Source organism: Salmo salar, chromosome ssa10 (assembly GCF_905237065.1).
Source record: "Salmo salar chromosome ssa10, Ssal_v3.1, whole genome shotgun sequence".
NCBI classification, from domain to species: Eukaryota; Metazoa; Chordata; class Actinopteri; order Salmoniformes; family Salmonidae; genus Salmo; species Salmo salar.
Genome location: NC_059451.1, coordinates 3,121,614 through 3,140,598, shown reverse-complemented (window position 1 = coordinate 3,140,598; position 18,985 = coordinate 3,121,614). Strand labels below are relative to the sequence as shown.

Below are 18,985 nucleotides of genomic sequence, written 5' to 3'. Positions count from 1 at the left end.
AATACTGTCTGTCTGACTGAACTCACTGCTACAGATCAATACTGTCTGTCTGACTGAACTCAATGTTACAGATCAATACTGTCTGACTGACTGAACTCAAAGCTACAGATCAATAGACTAGGTGAGTCACCTGTAAACAGGGCCAGTCTGTTTGTGCCATCTTGCCCTGTGTGTTTACAATAAGCAATGGAATCTCCGTGGAAATGATTATTGTAGTAATAACATTGTAGGAAGTGTAATTTTATTAAAGCTTATGCTGAATCTGACCACTATGTAGCTGATATTACAAACATTCTGTTTACTGTCAGTCATCATCGTATGTTATTCTATTTTATTTTGATCACAGTCACATTAATTAATCATTATATATCAGTGATGATACTGACAGACAATACAATCCATGATAAACATGTTTCCAAACTCCCCCAATGCGACTGTATCGTTGACATATTCACAATTATTAATTACAAAGAAAGACCAAGTGGGCAAACATAAAATGTAAATGTAACATTAACACAATTAAAATGTGTGTGTTTGTTTATGTTTTATTTCTATGGTCGGCTCACACAGGTGCAGTCCTGAAAGACAACATGAGAGAAAGCTATAAGGCTATAAGGTTGCTACTATGTGTTCCTACAGTACAGTTATTAAGAGGCGTTTCCTTTGAAACTGGAACACTTCAGTGAAGGGAAGGTAACTCTGGAATGTCAATCATGTTGTTTATTAGCTGAGGATGGAGTTTCTGGTTCAGTCTGTCATCACCCAGTTCAATATACACCTGAAAGTACAGGTGAGTACAGTATAACTCGGGGCTACGTCCAGTTCAATATACACCTGAACTTGTTTAACACACAGTACAGGTGAGTACAGTATAACTCGGGGCTACGTCCCAAATGGCACCCTAATCTGTTTAGGGGAACACACAGTACAGGTGAGTACAGTATAACTCGGGGCTACGTCCCAAATGGCACCCTAATCTGTTTACAGTATAACTGCTTTAGAATCATGGAGGGAAGAAGCCTCTGGCATATGTCCTCTCATAATGATAAACAATAACAACATGCATCCCAAATGGCACCCTATTCTCCATATAGTGCACTACTGTTGACCAGAGCCCATAGGGAACATAGGGATCAGGGCCCATATGGAACATAGGGACCAGGGCCCATAGGGAACATAGGGACCAGGGCCCACATTGAATATAGGGACCAGGGCCCATAGGGAACATAGGGACCAGGGAACATATGGAACAGGGCCCATAGGGAACATAGGGATCAGGGCCCACATTGAATATAGGGATCAGGGAACATAGGGACAAGGGAACATAGGGAACATAGGGACCAGGGCACATATGGAATATAGGGATCAGGGCCCACATTGAATATAGGGATCAGGGCCCATAGGGAACATAGGGACCAGGGAACATAGGGATCAGGGCCCATAGGGAACATAGGGACCAGGGCCCATAGGGGACATAGGGATCAGGGAACATAGGGATCAGGGCCCATAGGGAACATAGGGACCAGGGCCCATAGGGGACATAGGGATCAGGGCCCATAGGGGACATAGGGATCAGGGCCCATAGGGGACATAGGGACCAGGGAACATAGGGATCAGGGCCCATAGGGATCAGGGCCCATAGGGAACATAGGGACCAGGGAACATAGGGATCAGGGCCCCACTATATAGGGAATAGGGTGCCATTTGGGACTAATTAACTTGTCTGTCCTCCTCAGACAATACTTATACAGAGGTATAAACACGTCACAAGGCTCTTTGTTTGTGTTCAGGGACAGAGTTGAAGTCGGAAGTTTACATACACTTAGGTTGGAGTCATTAAAACTCGTTTTTCAACCACTCCACCAATGTCTTGTTAAACAAACTATAGTGTTGCCAAGTCGGTTAGGACATCTACTTTGTGCATGACACAAGTCATTTTTCCAGCAGTTATAATTCACTGTATCACAATTCCAGTGGGTCAGAAGTTTACATACACTAAGTTGACTGTGCCTTTAAACAGTTTGGAAAATTCAAGAAAATGATGTCATGGCTTTAGAAGCTTCTGATAGGCTAATTGTGTCACATTCGATGGAATGATCGGACCAACGTGAGTAGCGTTCCACATCTTTTATTAGAAAGTGAAACTAAGCAAAATACAAAAACAATAAAGAATAAACGAACCGTGACGACAACGCAACTACACATAAACAATATCCCATAACCCACAGGTGGAAAAACATGCTACTTAAGTATGATCCCCAATTAGAGACAACGATTACCAGCTGCCTCTGGAATCATACACAATCACCAACATAGAAAAACAAACCTAGAACCCCACATAGAAATAATAAACTAGACTAACCCCCCAGTCACGCCCTGACCGACTCTACCATAGAAAATAAGAGCACTCTATGGTCAGGATGTGACAAATTCACATCATTTGAGTCAATTGGAGGTGTACATGTGGATGTATTTCAAGGCCTACCTTCATACTCAGTGCCTCTATGCTTGACATCATGGGAAAATCAAAAGTTCATCTGTATAAACACCATGGGACCACGCAGCTGTCATACCGCTCAAGAAGGAGACGCGTTCTGTCTCCTAGAGATGAACGTACTTTGGAGCGAAAAGTGCAAATCAATCCCAGAACAACAGCAAAGGACCTTGTGAAGATGCTGGAGGAAACAGGTACACAAGTATCTATATCCACCATAAAACGAGTCCTATATCGACATAACCTGAAAGGCCGTTCAGCAAGGAAGAAGCCACTGCTCCAAAACCGCCATAAAAAAGCCAGACTACGGTTTGCAACTGCACATGGGGACAAAGATCGTACTTTTTGGAGAAATGTCTTCTGGTCTGATGAAACAAATATAGAACTGTTTGGCCATAATGACCATCGTTATGTTTGGAGGAAATAGGGGGAGGCTTGCAAGCCGAAGAACACCATCCCAACCGTGAAGCACGGGGGTGGCAGCATCATGTTGTGGGGGTGCTTTGCTGCAGGAGGGACTGGTGCACTTCACAAAATAGATGGCATCATGAGGCAGGAAAATGATGTGGATATATTGAAGCAAGATTTCAAGACATCAGTCAGGAAGTAAAAGTTTGGTCGCAAATGGGTCTTCCAAATGGACAATGGCCCCAAGCATACTTCCAAAGTTGTGGCAAAATGGCTTAAGGACAACAAAGTGAAGGTATTGGAGTGGCCATCACAAAGCCCTGGCCTCAATCCTATAGAATATTTGTGGGCAGAACTGAAAAAGCGTGTGCGTGCAAGGAGGTCTACAAACCTGACTCAGTTACACCAGCTCTGTCAGGAGAAGTGGGCCAAAATTCACCCAACTTATTGTGGGAAGCTTGTGGAAGGCTACCCGAAACGTTTGACCCAAGCCCAAGTTTAACAATTTCAAGGCAATGCTACCAAATACTAATTGAGTGTATGTAAACTTCTGACCCACTGGGAATGTGATGAAAGAAATAAAAGCTGAAATAAATCATTCTCTCTACTATTATTCTGACATTTCACATTCTTAAAATAAAGTGGTGATCCTAACTGACCTAAGACAGTGGCATTTTTATGAGGATTTAACGTCAGGAATTGTTGACAAACAGAGTTTAAATGTATTTGGCTAAGGTGTATGTAAACTCCCGACTTCAACTGTATGTCATCACACTGTGTTCCAAGACTACAGTCAGTTCCCAGAACAGTTAAAACATGCAGAGACAGTCACAAGCTGCCGTGACTGAAGCAGAGAGGATTGAGGCCTGTGCCTCATATGTTCAGTCCTTCTGCGTATTCTAGGACTGTAGATCAACACAGCAAATAAAACAGCAGATAAAACAGTTGGTAACAACAGATCATAGCAGATAAAACAGTTGTTTACAACAAATCGTAGATCTGTCTCCGGTTGGATCCTATAAAGATCCAGGTAAAGTATTTCACTGGTCCCAGATCAGCAACAGGTCCTAATCTGGAGGGTGAGGATATCTTCAGAGCAGAGGTCCATTCTGACTGTTAGGTCACTGCCAAACAGAGATTTTTGTGTCTGAAAATTACAGATTGACTGAAGGACCACAGAGATGGTCTCAAAGAACATCCACAACATGTCTGTCTTTTTATGGATGCAACTTGTCCGAAAACTGTTGACTTGAGTTTAATTTACGGCAGACAAAAACAGACATTATGATTTAATCCATTTTTAAATGGGTCTTTGTGTGGCTGACGCCTTATGGTTTAAATCTGTCGTCTGTCCTCCAGTCCAGTGGGGGGCGCTGTGCTGTTAGATGGGGATAGAGACGATGGTCGGTAGCTTCCCGATAGGAGGAGGGTTGTATTTCTCTATTCTCATCAGGCGACGTAGGACGTCATCTCTGTCCCTAGGCCAGCTGTAGACATGAGTGTTCTGGAGCCACGTAGGAACGTGACACTGAGGGAGGGAGGGAGGGAGGGAGGGAGGGAGGGAGGGAGGGAGGGAGGGAGGGAGGGAGGGAGGGAGGGAGGGAGAGAGGGAGAGAGGGAGAGAGGGAGAGAGGGAGAGAGGAGAGAGAGAGAGAGAGAGAGAGAGAGAGAGAGAGAGAGAGAGAGAGAGAGAGAGAGAGGAGTGAGCTTCATAAGAAACACTACCACAGACAGATGAGCCAGATATTCCACCGGATGTATAAATGTGATGCATCCAGTTGGCGTTTCCTCTCACTACCAAATATGATGATGAGAGGAAGCCCGTTTGCCGGCAGTGGGAGGAGATTGAGCTAGATGGATTTCGGGTCGACATCCTGATAATTTTCTCATCAATGAAACATTTGATCTCCATACAGTTTTCTGTTTCCAAAACTAGAATCTATAACAAACAGAGTGCACTACGTTTGGTAGACTTGACTTACCTAAGTGTTTATAGAGATGACATTGTTTAGGACAAGTGCACTACGTTTGGTAGACTTGACTTACCTAAGTGTTTACAGAGATTACATTGTTTAGGACAAGTGCACTACGTTTGGTAGACTTGACTTACCTAAGTGTTTATAGAGATTACATTGTTCAGGACAAGTGCACTACGTTTGGTAGACTTGACTTACCTAAGTGTTTACAGAGATTACATTGTTTAGGACAAGTGCACTACGTTTGGTAGACTTGACTTACCTAAGTGTTTATAGAGATGACATTGTTTAGGACAAGTGCACTAGATAGTGGGCGTTTTCCTAATGAACGTCATGCATATTCATAAGGCACAAATGGTCTTCATCTTGCTGGTGGTAGCTAGCTAGCTTGTCCCAAGTAGATAGTCATGAATAGTTACTTAAAGTTAGCTACATCAACTCAAGTGTTGAAGTCCCTCTTCTCCAAATCTCCAGGCCAACGTCTGCATCTCATTTTGAACTTAATTTGAATACGATGAACATGTATTTTATTGACGTCACTAAGTCATCTGATTGACATCTGATAGACCAATAAACGCGACTTTGAAAAACCCATCTTGATCTCACCTACTCGGCTCACTTGCCTCCCATTGGAAACGGCAGGATGTGGTCTATCTTAGTAGAACATATTTGACACTACTGTAGTCCAACTTTGGGTAGCTGCAGGCCAATATGGTGACTGGAGTACGGGTAGCTGCAGCCCAATATGGTGACTGGAGTATGGGTAGCTGCAGCCCAATATGGTGACTGGAGTATGGGTAGCTGCAGGCCAATATGGTGACTGGAGCACAGGTAGCTGCAGCCCAGTATGGTGACTGGAGTATGGGTAGCTGCAGCCCAGTATGGTGACTGGAGTATGGGTAGCTGCAGCCCAGTATGGTGACTGGAGTATGGGTAGCTGCAGGCCAATATGGTGACTGGAGTATGGGTAGCTGTAGGCCAATATGGTGACTGGAGTATGGGTAGCTGTAGGCCAATATGGTGACTGGAGTATGGGTAGCTGCAGCCCGATATGGTGACTGGAGTATGGGTAGCTGCAGGCCAATATGGTGACTGGAGTATGGGTAGCTGTCCCCCAATATGGTGACTGGAGTATGGGTAGCTGTCCCCCAATATGGTGACTGGAGTATGGGTAGCTGCAGCCCAATATGGTGACTGGAGTATGGGTAGCTGTAGGCCAATATGGTGACTGGAGTATGGGTAGCTGCAGCCCAATATGGTGACTGGAGTACGGGTAGCTGCAGCCCTATATGGTGACTGGAGTATGGGTAGCTGTCCCCCAATATGGTGACTGGCGTATGGGTAGCTGCAGGCCAATATGGTGACTGGAGTATGGGTAGCTGTAGGCCAATATGGTGACTGGAGTATGGGTAGCTGCAGCCCAATATGGTGACTGGAGTACGGGTAGCTGCAGCCCTATATGGTGACTGGAGTATGGGTAGCTGTCCCCCAATATGGTGACTGGCGTATGGGTAGCTGCAGGCCAATATGGTGACTGGAGTATGGGTAGCTGTAGGCCAATATGGTGACTGGAGTATGGGTAGCTGCAGCCCAATATGGTGACTGGAGTACGGGTAGCTGCAGCCCTATATGGTGACTGGAGTATGGGTAGCTGCAGGCCAATACGGCGACTGGAGTATGGGTAGCTGTAGGCCCATATGGTGACTGGAGTATGGGTAGCTGCAGACCAATATGGCGACTGGAGTATGGGTAGCTGCAGGCCAATATGGCGACTTGAGTATATGCGAATGAGGGTGTCAAAAGGTATGGGTGTATGGAAAGCGAATCAGCTATTTGGGCAGATTTGTTGTCACTCAAGACCGTTTTACGTGGCTGTTTGGGATGCACAACGAGTCGAAAAGCTGGCGACCAGAGCATCATCAACATGGTCCCTACTGGGCACCTGTATCACGGGCATGTCTTCATCAACATGATCTCTACTGGGCACCTGAATCACGGGCATGTCTTCATCAACATGCTGGGCACCTGAATCACGGGCATGTCTCCATCAACATGGTCTCTACTGGGCACCTGTATCACGGGCATGTCTTCATCAACATGCTGGGCACCTGAATCACGGGCATGTCTCCATCAACATGGTCTCTACTGGGCACCTGTATCACGGGCATGTCTTCATCAACATGGTCCCTACTGGGCACCTGAATCATGGGCATGTCTTCATCAACATGGTCCCTACTGGGCACCTGAATCACGGGCATGTCTCCATCAACATGGTCCCTACTGGGCACCTGTATCACGGGCATGTCTTCATCAACATGGTCCCTACTGGGCACCTGTATCACGGGCATGTCTTCATCAACATGGTCCCTACTGGGCACCTGAATCACGGGCATGTCTTCATCAACATGGTCCCTACTGGGCACCTGTATCACGGGCATGTCTTCATCAACATGGTCCCTACTGGGCACCTGTATCACGGGCATGTCTTCATCAACATGGTCCCTACTGGGCACCTGTATCACGGGCATGTCTTCATCAACATGGTCCCTACTGGGCACCTGTATCACGGGCATGTCTTCATCAACATGGTCCCTACTGGGCACCTGAATCACGGGCATGTCTTCATCAACATGGTCCCTACTGGGCACCTGTATCACTACGGCGCTAGCTGTCTCCTAGCTAACGGGCATGTTGCCGGCGCTAGCTGTCTCCTAGCTAACGGGCATGTCGCCGGCGCTAGCTGTCTCCTAGCTAACGTGGCATGATTTTAAAAGTTGACATCAGTGTAATGTTGTGTTGACTATAAAGCAGCTACAGCAGCAGAGAGAGAGAGAGAGAGAGAGAGAGAGAGAGAGAGAGAGAGAGAGAGAGAGAGAGACACAAACAAACAAACAAACAAACAAACAAACAGAGAGACAGAGAGAGACAGATGGATATATTTTACCTTGTTAGCCCCAGGGAACAGGACAGGGATGAACCGGAAGTTCTTACTGCCGTTCTGAATGAACTCATTCTGCAGCTGCAACACAAAGACACAGTATGAAACATGTCAGCCAGCGTTATGACCCGGTCAGAACCACATTATAATGACATGTCACCCAGCGTTATGACACGGTCAGAACCACATTATAATGACATAACATGTCACCCAGCGTTATGACCCGGTCAGAACCACATTATAATGACATAACATGTCAGCCAGCGTTATGACCGGTGAGAACCACATTATAATGACATAACATGTCAGCCAGCGTTATGACCCGGTCAGAACCACATTATAATGACATGTCAGCCAGCGTTATGACCCGGTCAGAACCACATTATAATGACATAACATGTCAGCCAGCGTTATGACCCGGTCAGAACCACATTATAATGACATAACATGTCAGCCAGCGTTATGACCCGGTCAGAACCACATTATAATGACATAACATGTCACCCAGCGTTATGACCCGGTCAGAACCACATTATAATGACATGTCAGCCAGCGTTATGACACGGTCAGAACCACATTATAATGACATAACATGTCAGCCAGCGTTATGACCCGGTCAGAACCACATTATAATGACATAACATGTCAGCCAGCGTTATGACCCGGTCAGAACCACATTATAATGACATAACATGTCAGCCAGCGTTATGACCCGGTCAGAACCACATTATAATGACATAACATGTCAGCCAGCGTTATGACCCGGTCAGAACCACATTATAATGACATAACATGTCACCCAGCGTTATGACCCGGTCAGAACCACATTATAAGGACATAACATATCAGCCAGCGTTATGACACGGTCAGAACCACATTATAATGACATAACATGTCAGCCAGCATTATGACCCGGTCAGAACCACATTATAATGACATGTCAGCCAGCGTTATGACCCGGTCAGAACCACATTATAATGACATAACATGTCACCCAGCGTTATGACCCGGTCAGAACCACATTATAATGACATAACATGTCAGCCAGCGTTATGACCCGGTCAGAACCACATTATAATGACATGTCAGCCAGCGTTATGACCCGGTCAGAACCACATTATAATGACATAACATGTCACCCAGCGTTATGACCCGGTCAGAACCACATTATAATGACATAACATGTCAACCAGCATTATGACCCGGTCAGAACCACATTATAATGACATAACATGTCAGCCAGCGTTATGACCCGGTCAGAACCACATTATAATGACATGTCATTAACTGTTTTAACGACACTGTCGTGGCACATTCACACCTGTTGTGACATATTTTGCATTATTTTATGACTGGTTATGACACCTACATGAGAGTGTTAAAAGTCACCAAACCTACCATACAAGACAACACATTTAATTACACGATAGTCTACATGTCAACTGTATGTTTGTTATAGAAAAAAATAACATTTAACTGATCATATTAAATTATCATTGTAATTGCGCACACATTGATGCCAGATAGCTGTTATGACATGGTTATAACCGTGTCATAATGTGTTATGACACTTAGTGTCAAGTAAAGTGTTACCAAAATGTTTGATTTCACCTCATTTTAACATCTGTCATAAAAAAAAAAAAAAAAGGTTTCCCATCTCAAGGTAAAAACAATAATGACTACAGTAAGTGTCTATTAATCGGCAAATACATTTACAGGGTTGACCGTAACGGGGTTGGCCGTAACGGGGTTTGCCGTAACGGGGTTGGCCGTAACGGGGTTGACCGTAACGGGGTTGACCGTAACGGGGTTGACCGTGTGGGGTTGACCGTAACGGGGTTGACCAGGGTTGGCCGTAACGGGGTTGATCGTAACGGGGTTGACCGTAACGGGGTTCACCGTAACGGGATTGACCAGGGTTGGCCATAACGGGGTTGGCCGTAACGGGGTTGACCGTAACGGGGTTGACCATAATGGGGTTGTCCATAACGGGGTTGACCGTAACGGGGTAAACCAGGGTTGACCGTAACGGGGTTGACCGTAACGGGGTTGACCGTAACGGGGTTGGTCGTAACGGGGTTGGCCGTAACGGGGTTGGCCGTAACGGGGTTGGCCGTAACGGGGTTGACCGTAACAGGGTTAGCGATTTCATCCTAAATCAGCCATAAATCCCCTTGGAACAGGGGACAGAGACATTGTAGCCGAAATGCAACAGTTTAAAGGCCTGGGGTGTATTCACTAAGGACCAAACAGCACCAAACAGGGAGGGACCTACCTGAATTTGTCCAATAAAAACTAGTTTAAACTGTTTTTGCAGCAATATTTTGTAACAGTGACCGACTAAAGGATACACCTCTGGTCTGACTGTGTATGTAGACTGTGTTGAGGTCTGACTGTGTTGAGGTCTGACTGTGTTGAGGTACCTGTTTGTGTATGTAGACTGTGTTGAGGTACCTGTTTGTGTATGTAGACTGTGTTGAGGATCCTCTCGTCGTTCTCTAAGCTGACCGGTGATGAGGTCACAGTCTCATGGTACTTTGGACTGATGATGATGATAATGAGGTACTCCTTCTGTCAGGATGAAGCACGGAGGAGTTAGCCACCTGTCTGTTTGACTGTCCCTCACACTGGCCTGTTACTAACCTGTCTGTCTGTCTGTCTGTCTGTCTGTCTGTCTGTCTGTCTGTCTGTCTGTCTGTCTGTCTGTCTGTCTGTCTGTCTGTCTGTCTGTCTGTCTGTCACACTGGCCTGTTACTAACCTGTCTATCTGTCCCTCACACTGGCCTGTTACTAACCTGTCTGTCTTTTACACTGGCCTGTTACTAACCTGTCTGTCTCTTACACTGGCCTGTTACTAACCTGTCTGTCTGTCCCTCACACTGGCCTGTTACTAACCTGTCTGTCTGACTGTCCCTCACACTGGCCTGTTACTAACCTGTCTGTCTGTCCCTCACACTGGTCTGTTACTAACCTGTCTGTCTGCCTGTCTCTTACACTGGCCTGTTACTAACCTGTCTGTCTCTTACACTGGCCTGTTACTAACCTGTCTGTCTCTTACACTGGCCTGTTACTAACCTGTCTGTCTCTTACACTGGCCTGTTACTAACCTGTCTGTCTGTCCCTCACACTGGCCTGTTACTAACCTGTCTGTCCCTCACACTGGCCTGTTAATAACCTGTCTGTCTGACTGTCCCTCACACTGGCCTGTTACTAACCTGTCTGTCTGTCCCTCACACTGGTCTGTTACTAACCTGTCTGTCTGCCTGTCTCTTACACTGGCCTGTTACTAACCTGTCTGTCTGTCCCTTACACTGGCCTGCTACTAACCTGTCTGTCTGTCTGTCTGTCTCTTACACTGGCCTGTTACTAACCTGTCTGTCTGCCTGTCTCTTACACTGCCCTGTTACTAACCTGTCTGTCCCTTACACTGCCCTGTTACTAACCTGTCTGTCCCTTACACTGGCCTGTTACTAACCTGTCTGTCTGTCCCTTACTCTGCCCTGTTACTAACCTGTCTGTCTCTCTAGCACAAACTCATCCCAAATGTCACACTATTCCCTACATAGGGCATTATTTTTACATTTTTAAATGTTATGTAACCTTTATTTAACTAGGCAAGTCAGTAAATAACTCATTCTTATTTATAATGACGGCCTACACCGGCCAAACCCTAACCCGGACGACGCTGGGCCAATTGTGCGCCGCCCTATGGGACTCCCAATCATGGCCGGTTGTGATACAGCCTGGAATCAAACCAGGGTCTGTAGTGACGCTTCTAGCACTGAGATGCAGGGCCTCAGACCGCTGCGCCACTAGGGAGCCGTATGGGCCCAGGGCACCCTATTCCCTAACCCTATTCCCTAACCCTATTCCCTAACATAGAGCCCCCTATTCCCTAACCCTATTCCCTAACATAGAGCCCCCTATTCCCTAACCCTATTCCCTAACATAGAGCACCCTATTCCCTAACCCTATTCCCTAATTTAGAGCACCCTATTCCCAAACCCTATTCTCAACATAGAGCACCCTATTCCCTAACCCTATTCCCTAACCCTATTCCCAACATAGAGCACCCTATTCCCAAACCCTATTCTCAACATAGAGCACTCTATTCCCTAACCCTATTCCCTAACCCTATTCTCAACATAGAGCACCCTATTCCCAACATAGAGCACCATATTCCCTAACCCTATTCCCAACATAGAGCACCCTATTCCCTAACCCAATTCCCAACATAGAGCACCCTATTCCCTAACCCTATTCCCTAACCCTATCCCCTACATAGAGCACCCTATTCCCTAACCCTATTCCTAACATAGAGCACCCTATTCCCTAACCCTATTCCCTAACCCTATTCCCAACATAGAGCACCCTATTCCCTAACCCTATTCCCTAACCCTATTCCCAACATAGAGCACCCTATTGCCTAACCCTATTCCCTAACCCCAACATAGAGCACCCTATTCCCTAACCCTAATCATTAACCCTATTCCCAACATAGAGCACCCTATTCCCTAACCCTATTCCCTAAACCTATTCCTAACATAGAGCACCCTATTCCCTAACCCTATTCCCTAACCCTATCCCCTACATAGAGCACCCTATTCCCAACCCTATTCCCAACATAGAGCACCCTATTCCCTAACCATATTCCCTAACCCTATTCCCAACATAGAGCACCCTATTCCCTAACCCTATTCCCAACATAGAGCACCCTATTCCCTAACCCTATTCCCTAACCCTATTCCCAACATAGAGCACCCTATTCCCTAACCCTATTCCCAACATAGAGCACCCTTGTCCCTAACCCTATTCCCTAACCCTATTCCCAACATAGAGCACCTTATTCCCTAACCCTAATCCGTAACCCTATTCCCAACATAGAGCACCCTATTCCCTAACCCTATTCCCTAACCCTATTCCCAACATAGAGGACCCTATTCCCAACATAGAGCACCCTATTCCCTAACCCTATTCCCAACATAGAGCACCCTATTCCCTAACCCTATTCCCTAACCCTATTCCCAACATAGAGGACCCTATTCCCAACATAGAGCACCCTATTCCCTAACCCTATTCCCAACATAGAGCACCCTATTCCTAACCCTATTCCCAACATAGAGGGCCCTATTCCCAACATAGAGCACCCTATTCCCTAACCCTTTTCCCAACATAGAGCACCCTATTCCCTAACCCTATTCCCAACATAGAGCACCCTATTCCCTAACCCTATTCCCAACATAGAGCACCCTATTCCCTAACCCTATTCCCTAACCCTATTCCCAACATAGAGCACCCTATTCCCTAACCCTATTCCCAACATAGAGCACCCTGTTCCCTAACCCTATTCCCAACATAGAGCACCCTATTCCCTAACCCTATTCCCTAACCCTATTCCTAACATAGAGCACCCTATTCCCTAACCCTATTCCCTAACCCTATCCCCTACATAGAGCACCCTATTCCCAACCCTATTCCCAACATAGAGCACCCTATTCCTTAACCCTATTCCCTAACCCTATTCCCTAACATAGAGCACCCTATTCCCTAACCCTATTCCCTAACCCTATTCCCAACATAGAGCACCCTATTCCCTAACCCTATTCTCAACATAGAGCACCCTATTCCCTAACCCTATTCCCTAACCCTATTGTCAACATAGAGCACCCTATTCCAAACATAGAGCACCCTATTCCCTAACCCTATTCCCTACATAGAGCACCCTATTCCCTAACCCTATTCCCAACATAGAGCACCCTATTCCCTAACCCTATTCCCAACATAGAGCACCCTATTCCCAACATAGAGCACCCTATTCCCTAACCCTATTCCCAACATAGAGCACCCTATTCCCTAACCCTATTCCCTAACCCTATTCCCAACATAGAGCACCCTATTCCCTAACCCTATTCCCAACATAGAGCACCCTATTCCCAACATAGAGCACCCTATTCCCAACATAGAGCACCCTATTCCCTAACCCTATTCCCTAACCCAATTCCCAACATAGAGCACCCTATTCCCTAACCCTATTCCCTAACCCTATCCCCTACATAGAGCACCCTATTCCCTAACCCTATTCCTAACATAGAGCACCCTATTCCCTAACACTATTCCCTAACCCTATTCCCAACATAGAGCACCCTATTCCCTAACCCTATTCCCTAACCCTATTCCCAACATAGAGCACCCTATTGCCTAACCCTATTCCCTAACCCCAACATAGAGCACCCTATTCCCTAACCCTAATCATTAACCCTATTCCCAACATAGAGCACCCTATTCCCTAACCCTATTCCCTAAACCTATTCCTAACATAGAGCACCCTATTCCCTAACCCTATTCCCTAACCCTATCCCCTACATAGAGCACCCTATTCCCAACCCTATTCCCAACATAGAGCACCCTATTCCCTAACCATATTCCCTAACCCTATTCCCAACATAGAGCACCCTATTCCCTAACCCTATTCCCAACATAGAGCACCCTATTCCCTAACCCTATTCCCTAACCCTATTCCCAACATAGAGCACCCTATTCCCTAACCCTATTCCCAACATAGAGCACCCTTGTCCCTAACCCTATTCCCTAACCCTATTCCCTAACCCTATTCCCAACATAGAGCACCTTATTCCCTAACCCTAATCCGTAACCCTATTCCCAACATAGAGCACCCTATTCCCTAACCCTATTCCCTAACCCTATTCCCAACATAGAGGACCCTATTCCCAACATAGAGCACCCTATTCCCTAACCCTATTCCCAACATAGAGCACCCTATTCCCTAACCCTATTCCCTAACCCTATTCCCAACATAGAGGACCCTATTCCCAACATAGAGCACCCTATTCCCTAACCCTATTCCCAACATAGAGCACCCTATTCCCTAACCCTATTCCCAACATAGAGGGCCCTATTCCCAACATAGAGCACCCTATTCCCTAACCCTTTTCCCAACATAGAGCACCCTATACCCTAACCCTATTCCCAACATAGAGCACCCTATTCCCTAACCCTATTCCCAACATAGAGCACCCTATTCCCTAACCCTATTCCCTAACCCTATTCCCAACATAGAGCACCCTATTCCCTAACCCTATTCCCAACATAGAGCACCCTGTTCCCTAACCCTATTCCCAACATAGAGCACCCTATTCCCTAACCCTATTCCCTAACCCTATTCCTAACATAGAGCACCCTATTCCCTAACCCTATTCCCTAACCCTATCCCCTACATAGAGCACCCTATTCCCAACCCTATTCCCAACATAGAGCACCCTATTCCTTAACCCTATTCCCTAACCCTATTCCCAACATAGAGCACCCTATTCCCTAACCCTATTCCCAACATAGAGCACCCTATTCCCTAACCCTATTCCCTAACCCTATTCCCAACATAGAGCACCCTATTCCCTAACCCTATTCCCAACATAGAGCACCCTTGTCCCTAACCCTATTCCCTAACCCTATTCCCTAACCCTATTCCCAACATAGAGCACCCTATTCCCTAACCCTAATCCGTAACCCTATTCCCAACATAGAGCACCCTATTCCCTAACCCTATTCCCTAACCCTATTCCCAACATAGAGCACCCTATTCCCTAACCCTATTCCCAACATAGAGCACCCTATTCCCTAACTCTATTCCCAACATAGAGGACCCTATTCCCAACATAGAGCACCCTATACCCTAACCCTATTCCCAACATAGAGCACCCTATTCCCTAACCCTATTCCCAACATAGAGCACCCTATTCCCTAACCCTATTCCCTAACCCTATTCCCTAACCCTATTCCCAACATAGAGCACCCTATTCCCTAACCCTATTCCCTAACCCTATTCCCTAACATAGAGCCCCCTATTCCCTAACCCTATTCCCTAACCCTATTCCCTAACATAGAGCACCCTATTCCCTAACCCTATTCCCTAACCCTATTCCCAACATAGAGCACCCTATTCCCTAACCCTATTCTCAACATAGAGCACCCTATTCCCTAACCCTATTCCCTAACCCTATTGTCAACATAGAGCACCCTATTCCAAACATAGAGCACCCTATTCCCTAACCCTATTCCCTACATAGAGCACCCTATTCCCTAACCCTATTCCCAACATAGAGCACCCTATTCCCTAACCCTATTCCCAACATAGAGCACCCTATTCCCAACATAGAGCACCCTATTCCCTAACCCTATTCCCAACATAGAGCACCCTATTCCCTAACCCTATTCCCTAACCCTATTCCCAACATAGAGCACCCTATTCCCTAACCCTATTCCCAACATAGAGCACCCTATTCCCAACATAGAGCACCCTATTCCCAACATAGAGCACCCTATTCCCTAACCCTATTCCCTAACCCTATTCCCTAACATAGAGCACCCTATTCCCTAACCCTATTCCCTAACCCTATCCCCTACATAGAGCACCCTCTTCCCTAACCCTATTCCCAACATAGAGCACCCTATTCCCTAACCCTATTCCCAACATAGAGCACCCTATTCCCTAACCCTATTCCCTAACCCTATTCCCTAACATAGAGCACCCTATTCCCTAACCCTATTCCCTAACCCTATTCCCAACATAGAGCACCCTATTCCCTAACCCTATCCCCTACATAGAGCACCCTATTCCCTAACCCTATTCCCAACATAGAGCACCCTATTCCCTAACCATATTCCCAACATAGAGCACCCTATTCCCAACACAGAGCAATACCTTTGACCACAGCGTTATAATTTTGAACTTTAGAATCGTTATTTAATGTACCAGCCCTGAACAGGAATGTCAAGCCGAACTATCATTAAGAAGAGACTGTGAGATAGAATGACAGGTGGGGGGGGGCGTCCTTTACCTCGCTGAGGTACCGCTCCATGAAGTCGATCTTACTGATGCTCCGGAAATGCTGCTCGAACATATCGATCTGAAACACCAGGAGAGGATATACAGCTGACCAGCAGGGTGCAGTATTTCAGAGAGCAGGATTACTACGGCAGGTAGTCTAGTCGTAGCCGAATGTTGGGCCCTTGAGCAAGCTACTCAAACCTAATTGCTCCTTTAAGTCGCTTTGGATGAGAGCGTCTGCTGAATGACTAAAATGTAAATGTACTACGTTAGCCAGCTAACTTTGACAAACAGTCACATATAACTAGATTTTAAGGTTTATTAAGGAAGCTAAATGTGTATGTTGTTGTCGCCTTAATTTTGCTGGACCCCAGGAAGAGTAGCCTTGGCAGCAGCTAATGGGGATCCATAATAAATGCAAATTGTACCCTGTCATTAAGTTTCTCATTGATCTAATTCTCTGGAACACCCCCAAGGGAACGGTATGCTAAATACAGTGTTCAAGAATTCCAAATCTCTCAAGGAAGGTGCAACTGGGTCGTTACATTTGATTTCAAATCACTTTTTGACCGCAGCCATTTTGATTTGAACAAAACTTTCTAAAACATATTTGCCCATGTTAGAAGTGTTCAGAAATAAACATTTTGTGCCTGAATGCCAAAACACTGAAGAGATAGAGGCATTTTGCATACCTCACCCTACCATGAGACATCCATGTCTTCATCACCGGAAAGATACAGTTGAGTTTGATATCATTTAAAAGGTTACAAACAGGGTTGGCAAATTATTTTATGATTTAAATTTTTAAAAAAAGCTTTTTTTTCAGACTTCATTTTAGGAAAATCTTAGGTGTTTGTTGTGCAAAGCTGTCATCAAGGCAAAGGCTAATTTGAAGAATCTCAAATAGATTCCTATATTTTTTTTTAAACAAACGTTTTTTTCTCCCCAATTTCGTGGTATCCAATTGGTAGTTACAGTCTTGTCCCATCGCTGCAACTCCTGTATGGACTCGGGAGAGGCGAAGGTCAAGAGCTGAAAGCCAACCCAGCCAAGAGGCACTGCTTCTTGACACAACGCCCGCTTAACCCGGAAGCCAGCTGCACCAATGTGTCGGAGGAAACACGGCTGGCTGCGACAGAGCCTGGATTCGAACCAGGATCTCTAGTGGCACAGCTAGCACGGCTATTTTGATTTGTTTAACACTTTTTTGGTTACTACATGATTCCATAGCTCTTATTTCATAGTTTTGATGTCTTCACTATTATTCTACAATGTAGAAAATAGTAAAAATAAAGAAAAACCCTAGAATGAGTAGGTGTGTCCAAACTGTTGACTGGTACTGTATGTATAAAAGGGGTGCGGTCAGTTATAATTCCTAAAAATAGAAGCTCTTCATTGGTCTTCCACTGTCTCTACTAGGAATTATAACTGACCGCACCCCTTTTATGCATATAGTACCTGTCTCTACTAGGAGAATCCAGCCTTACGTGTGTGAGTGTATGTGTGCTTACGTGTGTGAGTCTGTGTGTGTGTGTGCTTACGTGTGTGAGTGTGTGTGTGCTTACGTGTGTGAGTCTGTGTGTGTGTGTGCTTACGTGTGTGAGTGTGTGTGTGCTTACGTGTGTGAGTCTGTGTGTGTGCTTACGTGTGTGAGTCTGTGTGTGTGCTTACGTGTGTGAGTCTGTGTGTGTGTGTGAGTGTGTGAGTGTGGGTGTGTGTGAGTGTGGGTGAGTGTGTGTGTGTGTGCTTACGTGTGTGAGTCTGTGAGTGTGTGTGTGAGTGTGTGTGTGTGTGTGTGAGTGTGCTTACGTGTGTGTCGAAGCCATTGTGTCTCAGCAACGCCACAAAGTTGATGATCTGTTTGACGTGTTTGTCGCTGTCGGCTTCGTACGTCACAAACACCCTTCCTACGGTGATGAAGGATTAAATAGAGGTTAGAGGTTACAAACACCCTTCCTACGGTGATGAAGGGTTTAAATAGAGGTTAGAGGTTACAAACACCCTTCCTACGGTGATGAAGGATTAAATAGAGGTTAGAGGTTACAAACGCCCTTCCTACGGTGATGAAGGGTTTAAATAGAGGTTAGAGGTTACAAACACCCTTCCTACGGTGATGAAGGGTTTAAATAGAGGTTAGAGGTTACAAACACCCTTCCTACGGTGATGAAGGATTAAATAGAGGTTAGAGGTTACAAACACCCTTCCTACGGTGATGAAGGGTTTAAATAGAGGTTAGAGGTTACAAACACCCTTCCTACGGTGATGAAGGATTAAATAGAGGTTAGAGGTTACAAACGCCCTTCCTACGGTGATGAAGGGTTTAA

The 18,985-nt window shown here is 45.7% G+C and overlaps 1 protein-coding gene across 3 annotated transcripts in view; it reads right to left on the bottom strand.

Moving 5' to 3' along the window:
* Positions 1–3,347: 3,347 nt before the first annotated feature.
* traf3ip2l (TRAF3 interacting protein 2-like) overlaps positions 3,348–18,985 on the bottom strand; it is a 191,284-nt gene continuing 175,646 nt past the window's right edge. The window contains exons 7-11 of one of the 3 annotated variants that reach the window (XM_045687235.1): positions 18,471–18,568; positions 16,672–16,740; positions 10,271–10,384; positions 7,823–7,897; positions 3,348–4,430 (exon numbers count right to left, since the gene is read on the bottom strand). In XM_045687235.1, coding sequence (XP_045543191.1) covers positions 4,284–4,430; positions 7,823–7,897; positions 10,271–10,384; positions 16,672–16,740; positions 18,471–18,568 — 503 coding nt within the window. In that variant the 3' untranslated portion in view covers positions 3,348–4,283. Of the gene's footprint in view, positions 4,431–7,822; positions 7,898–10,270; positions 10,388–16,671; positions 16,741–18,470; positions 18,569–18,985 lie in introns of all 3 variants that reach the window. The other 2 variants (XM_045687234.1, XM_045687236.1) reach the window with 2 other exon arrangements.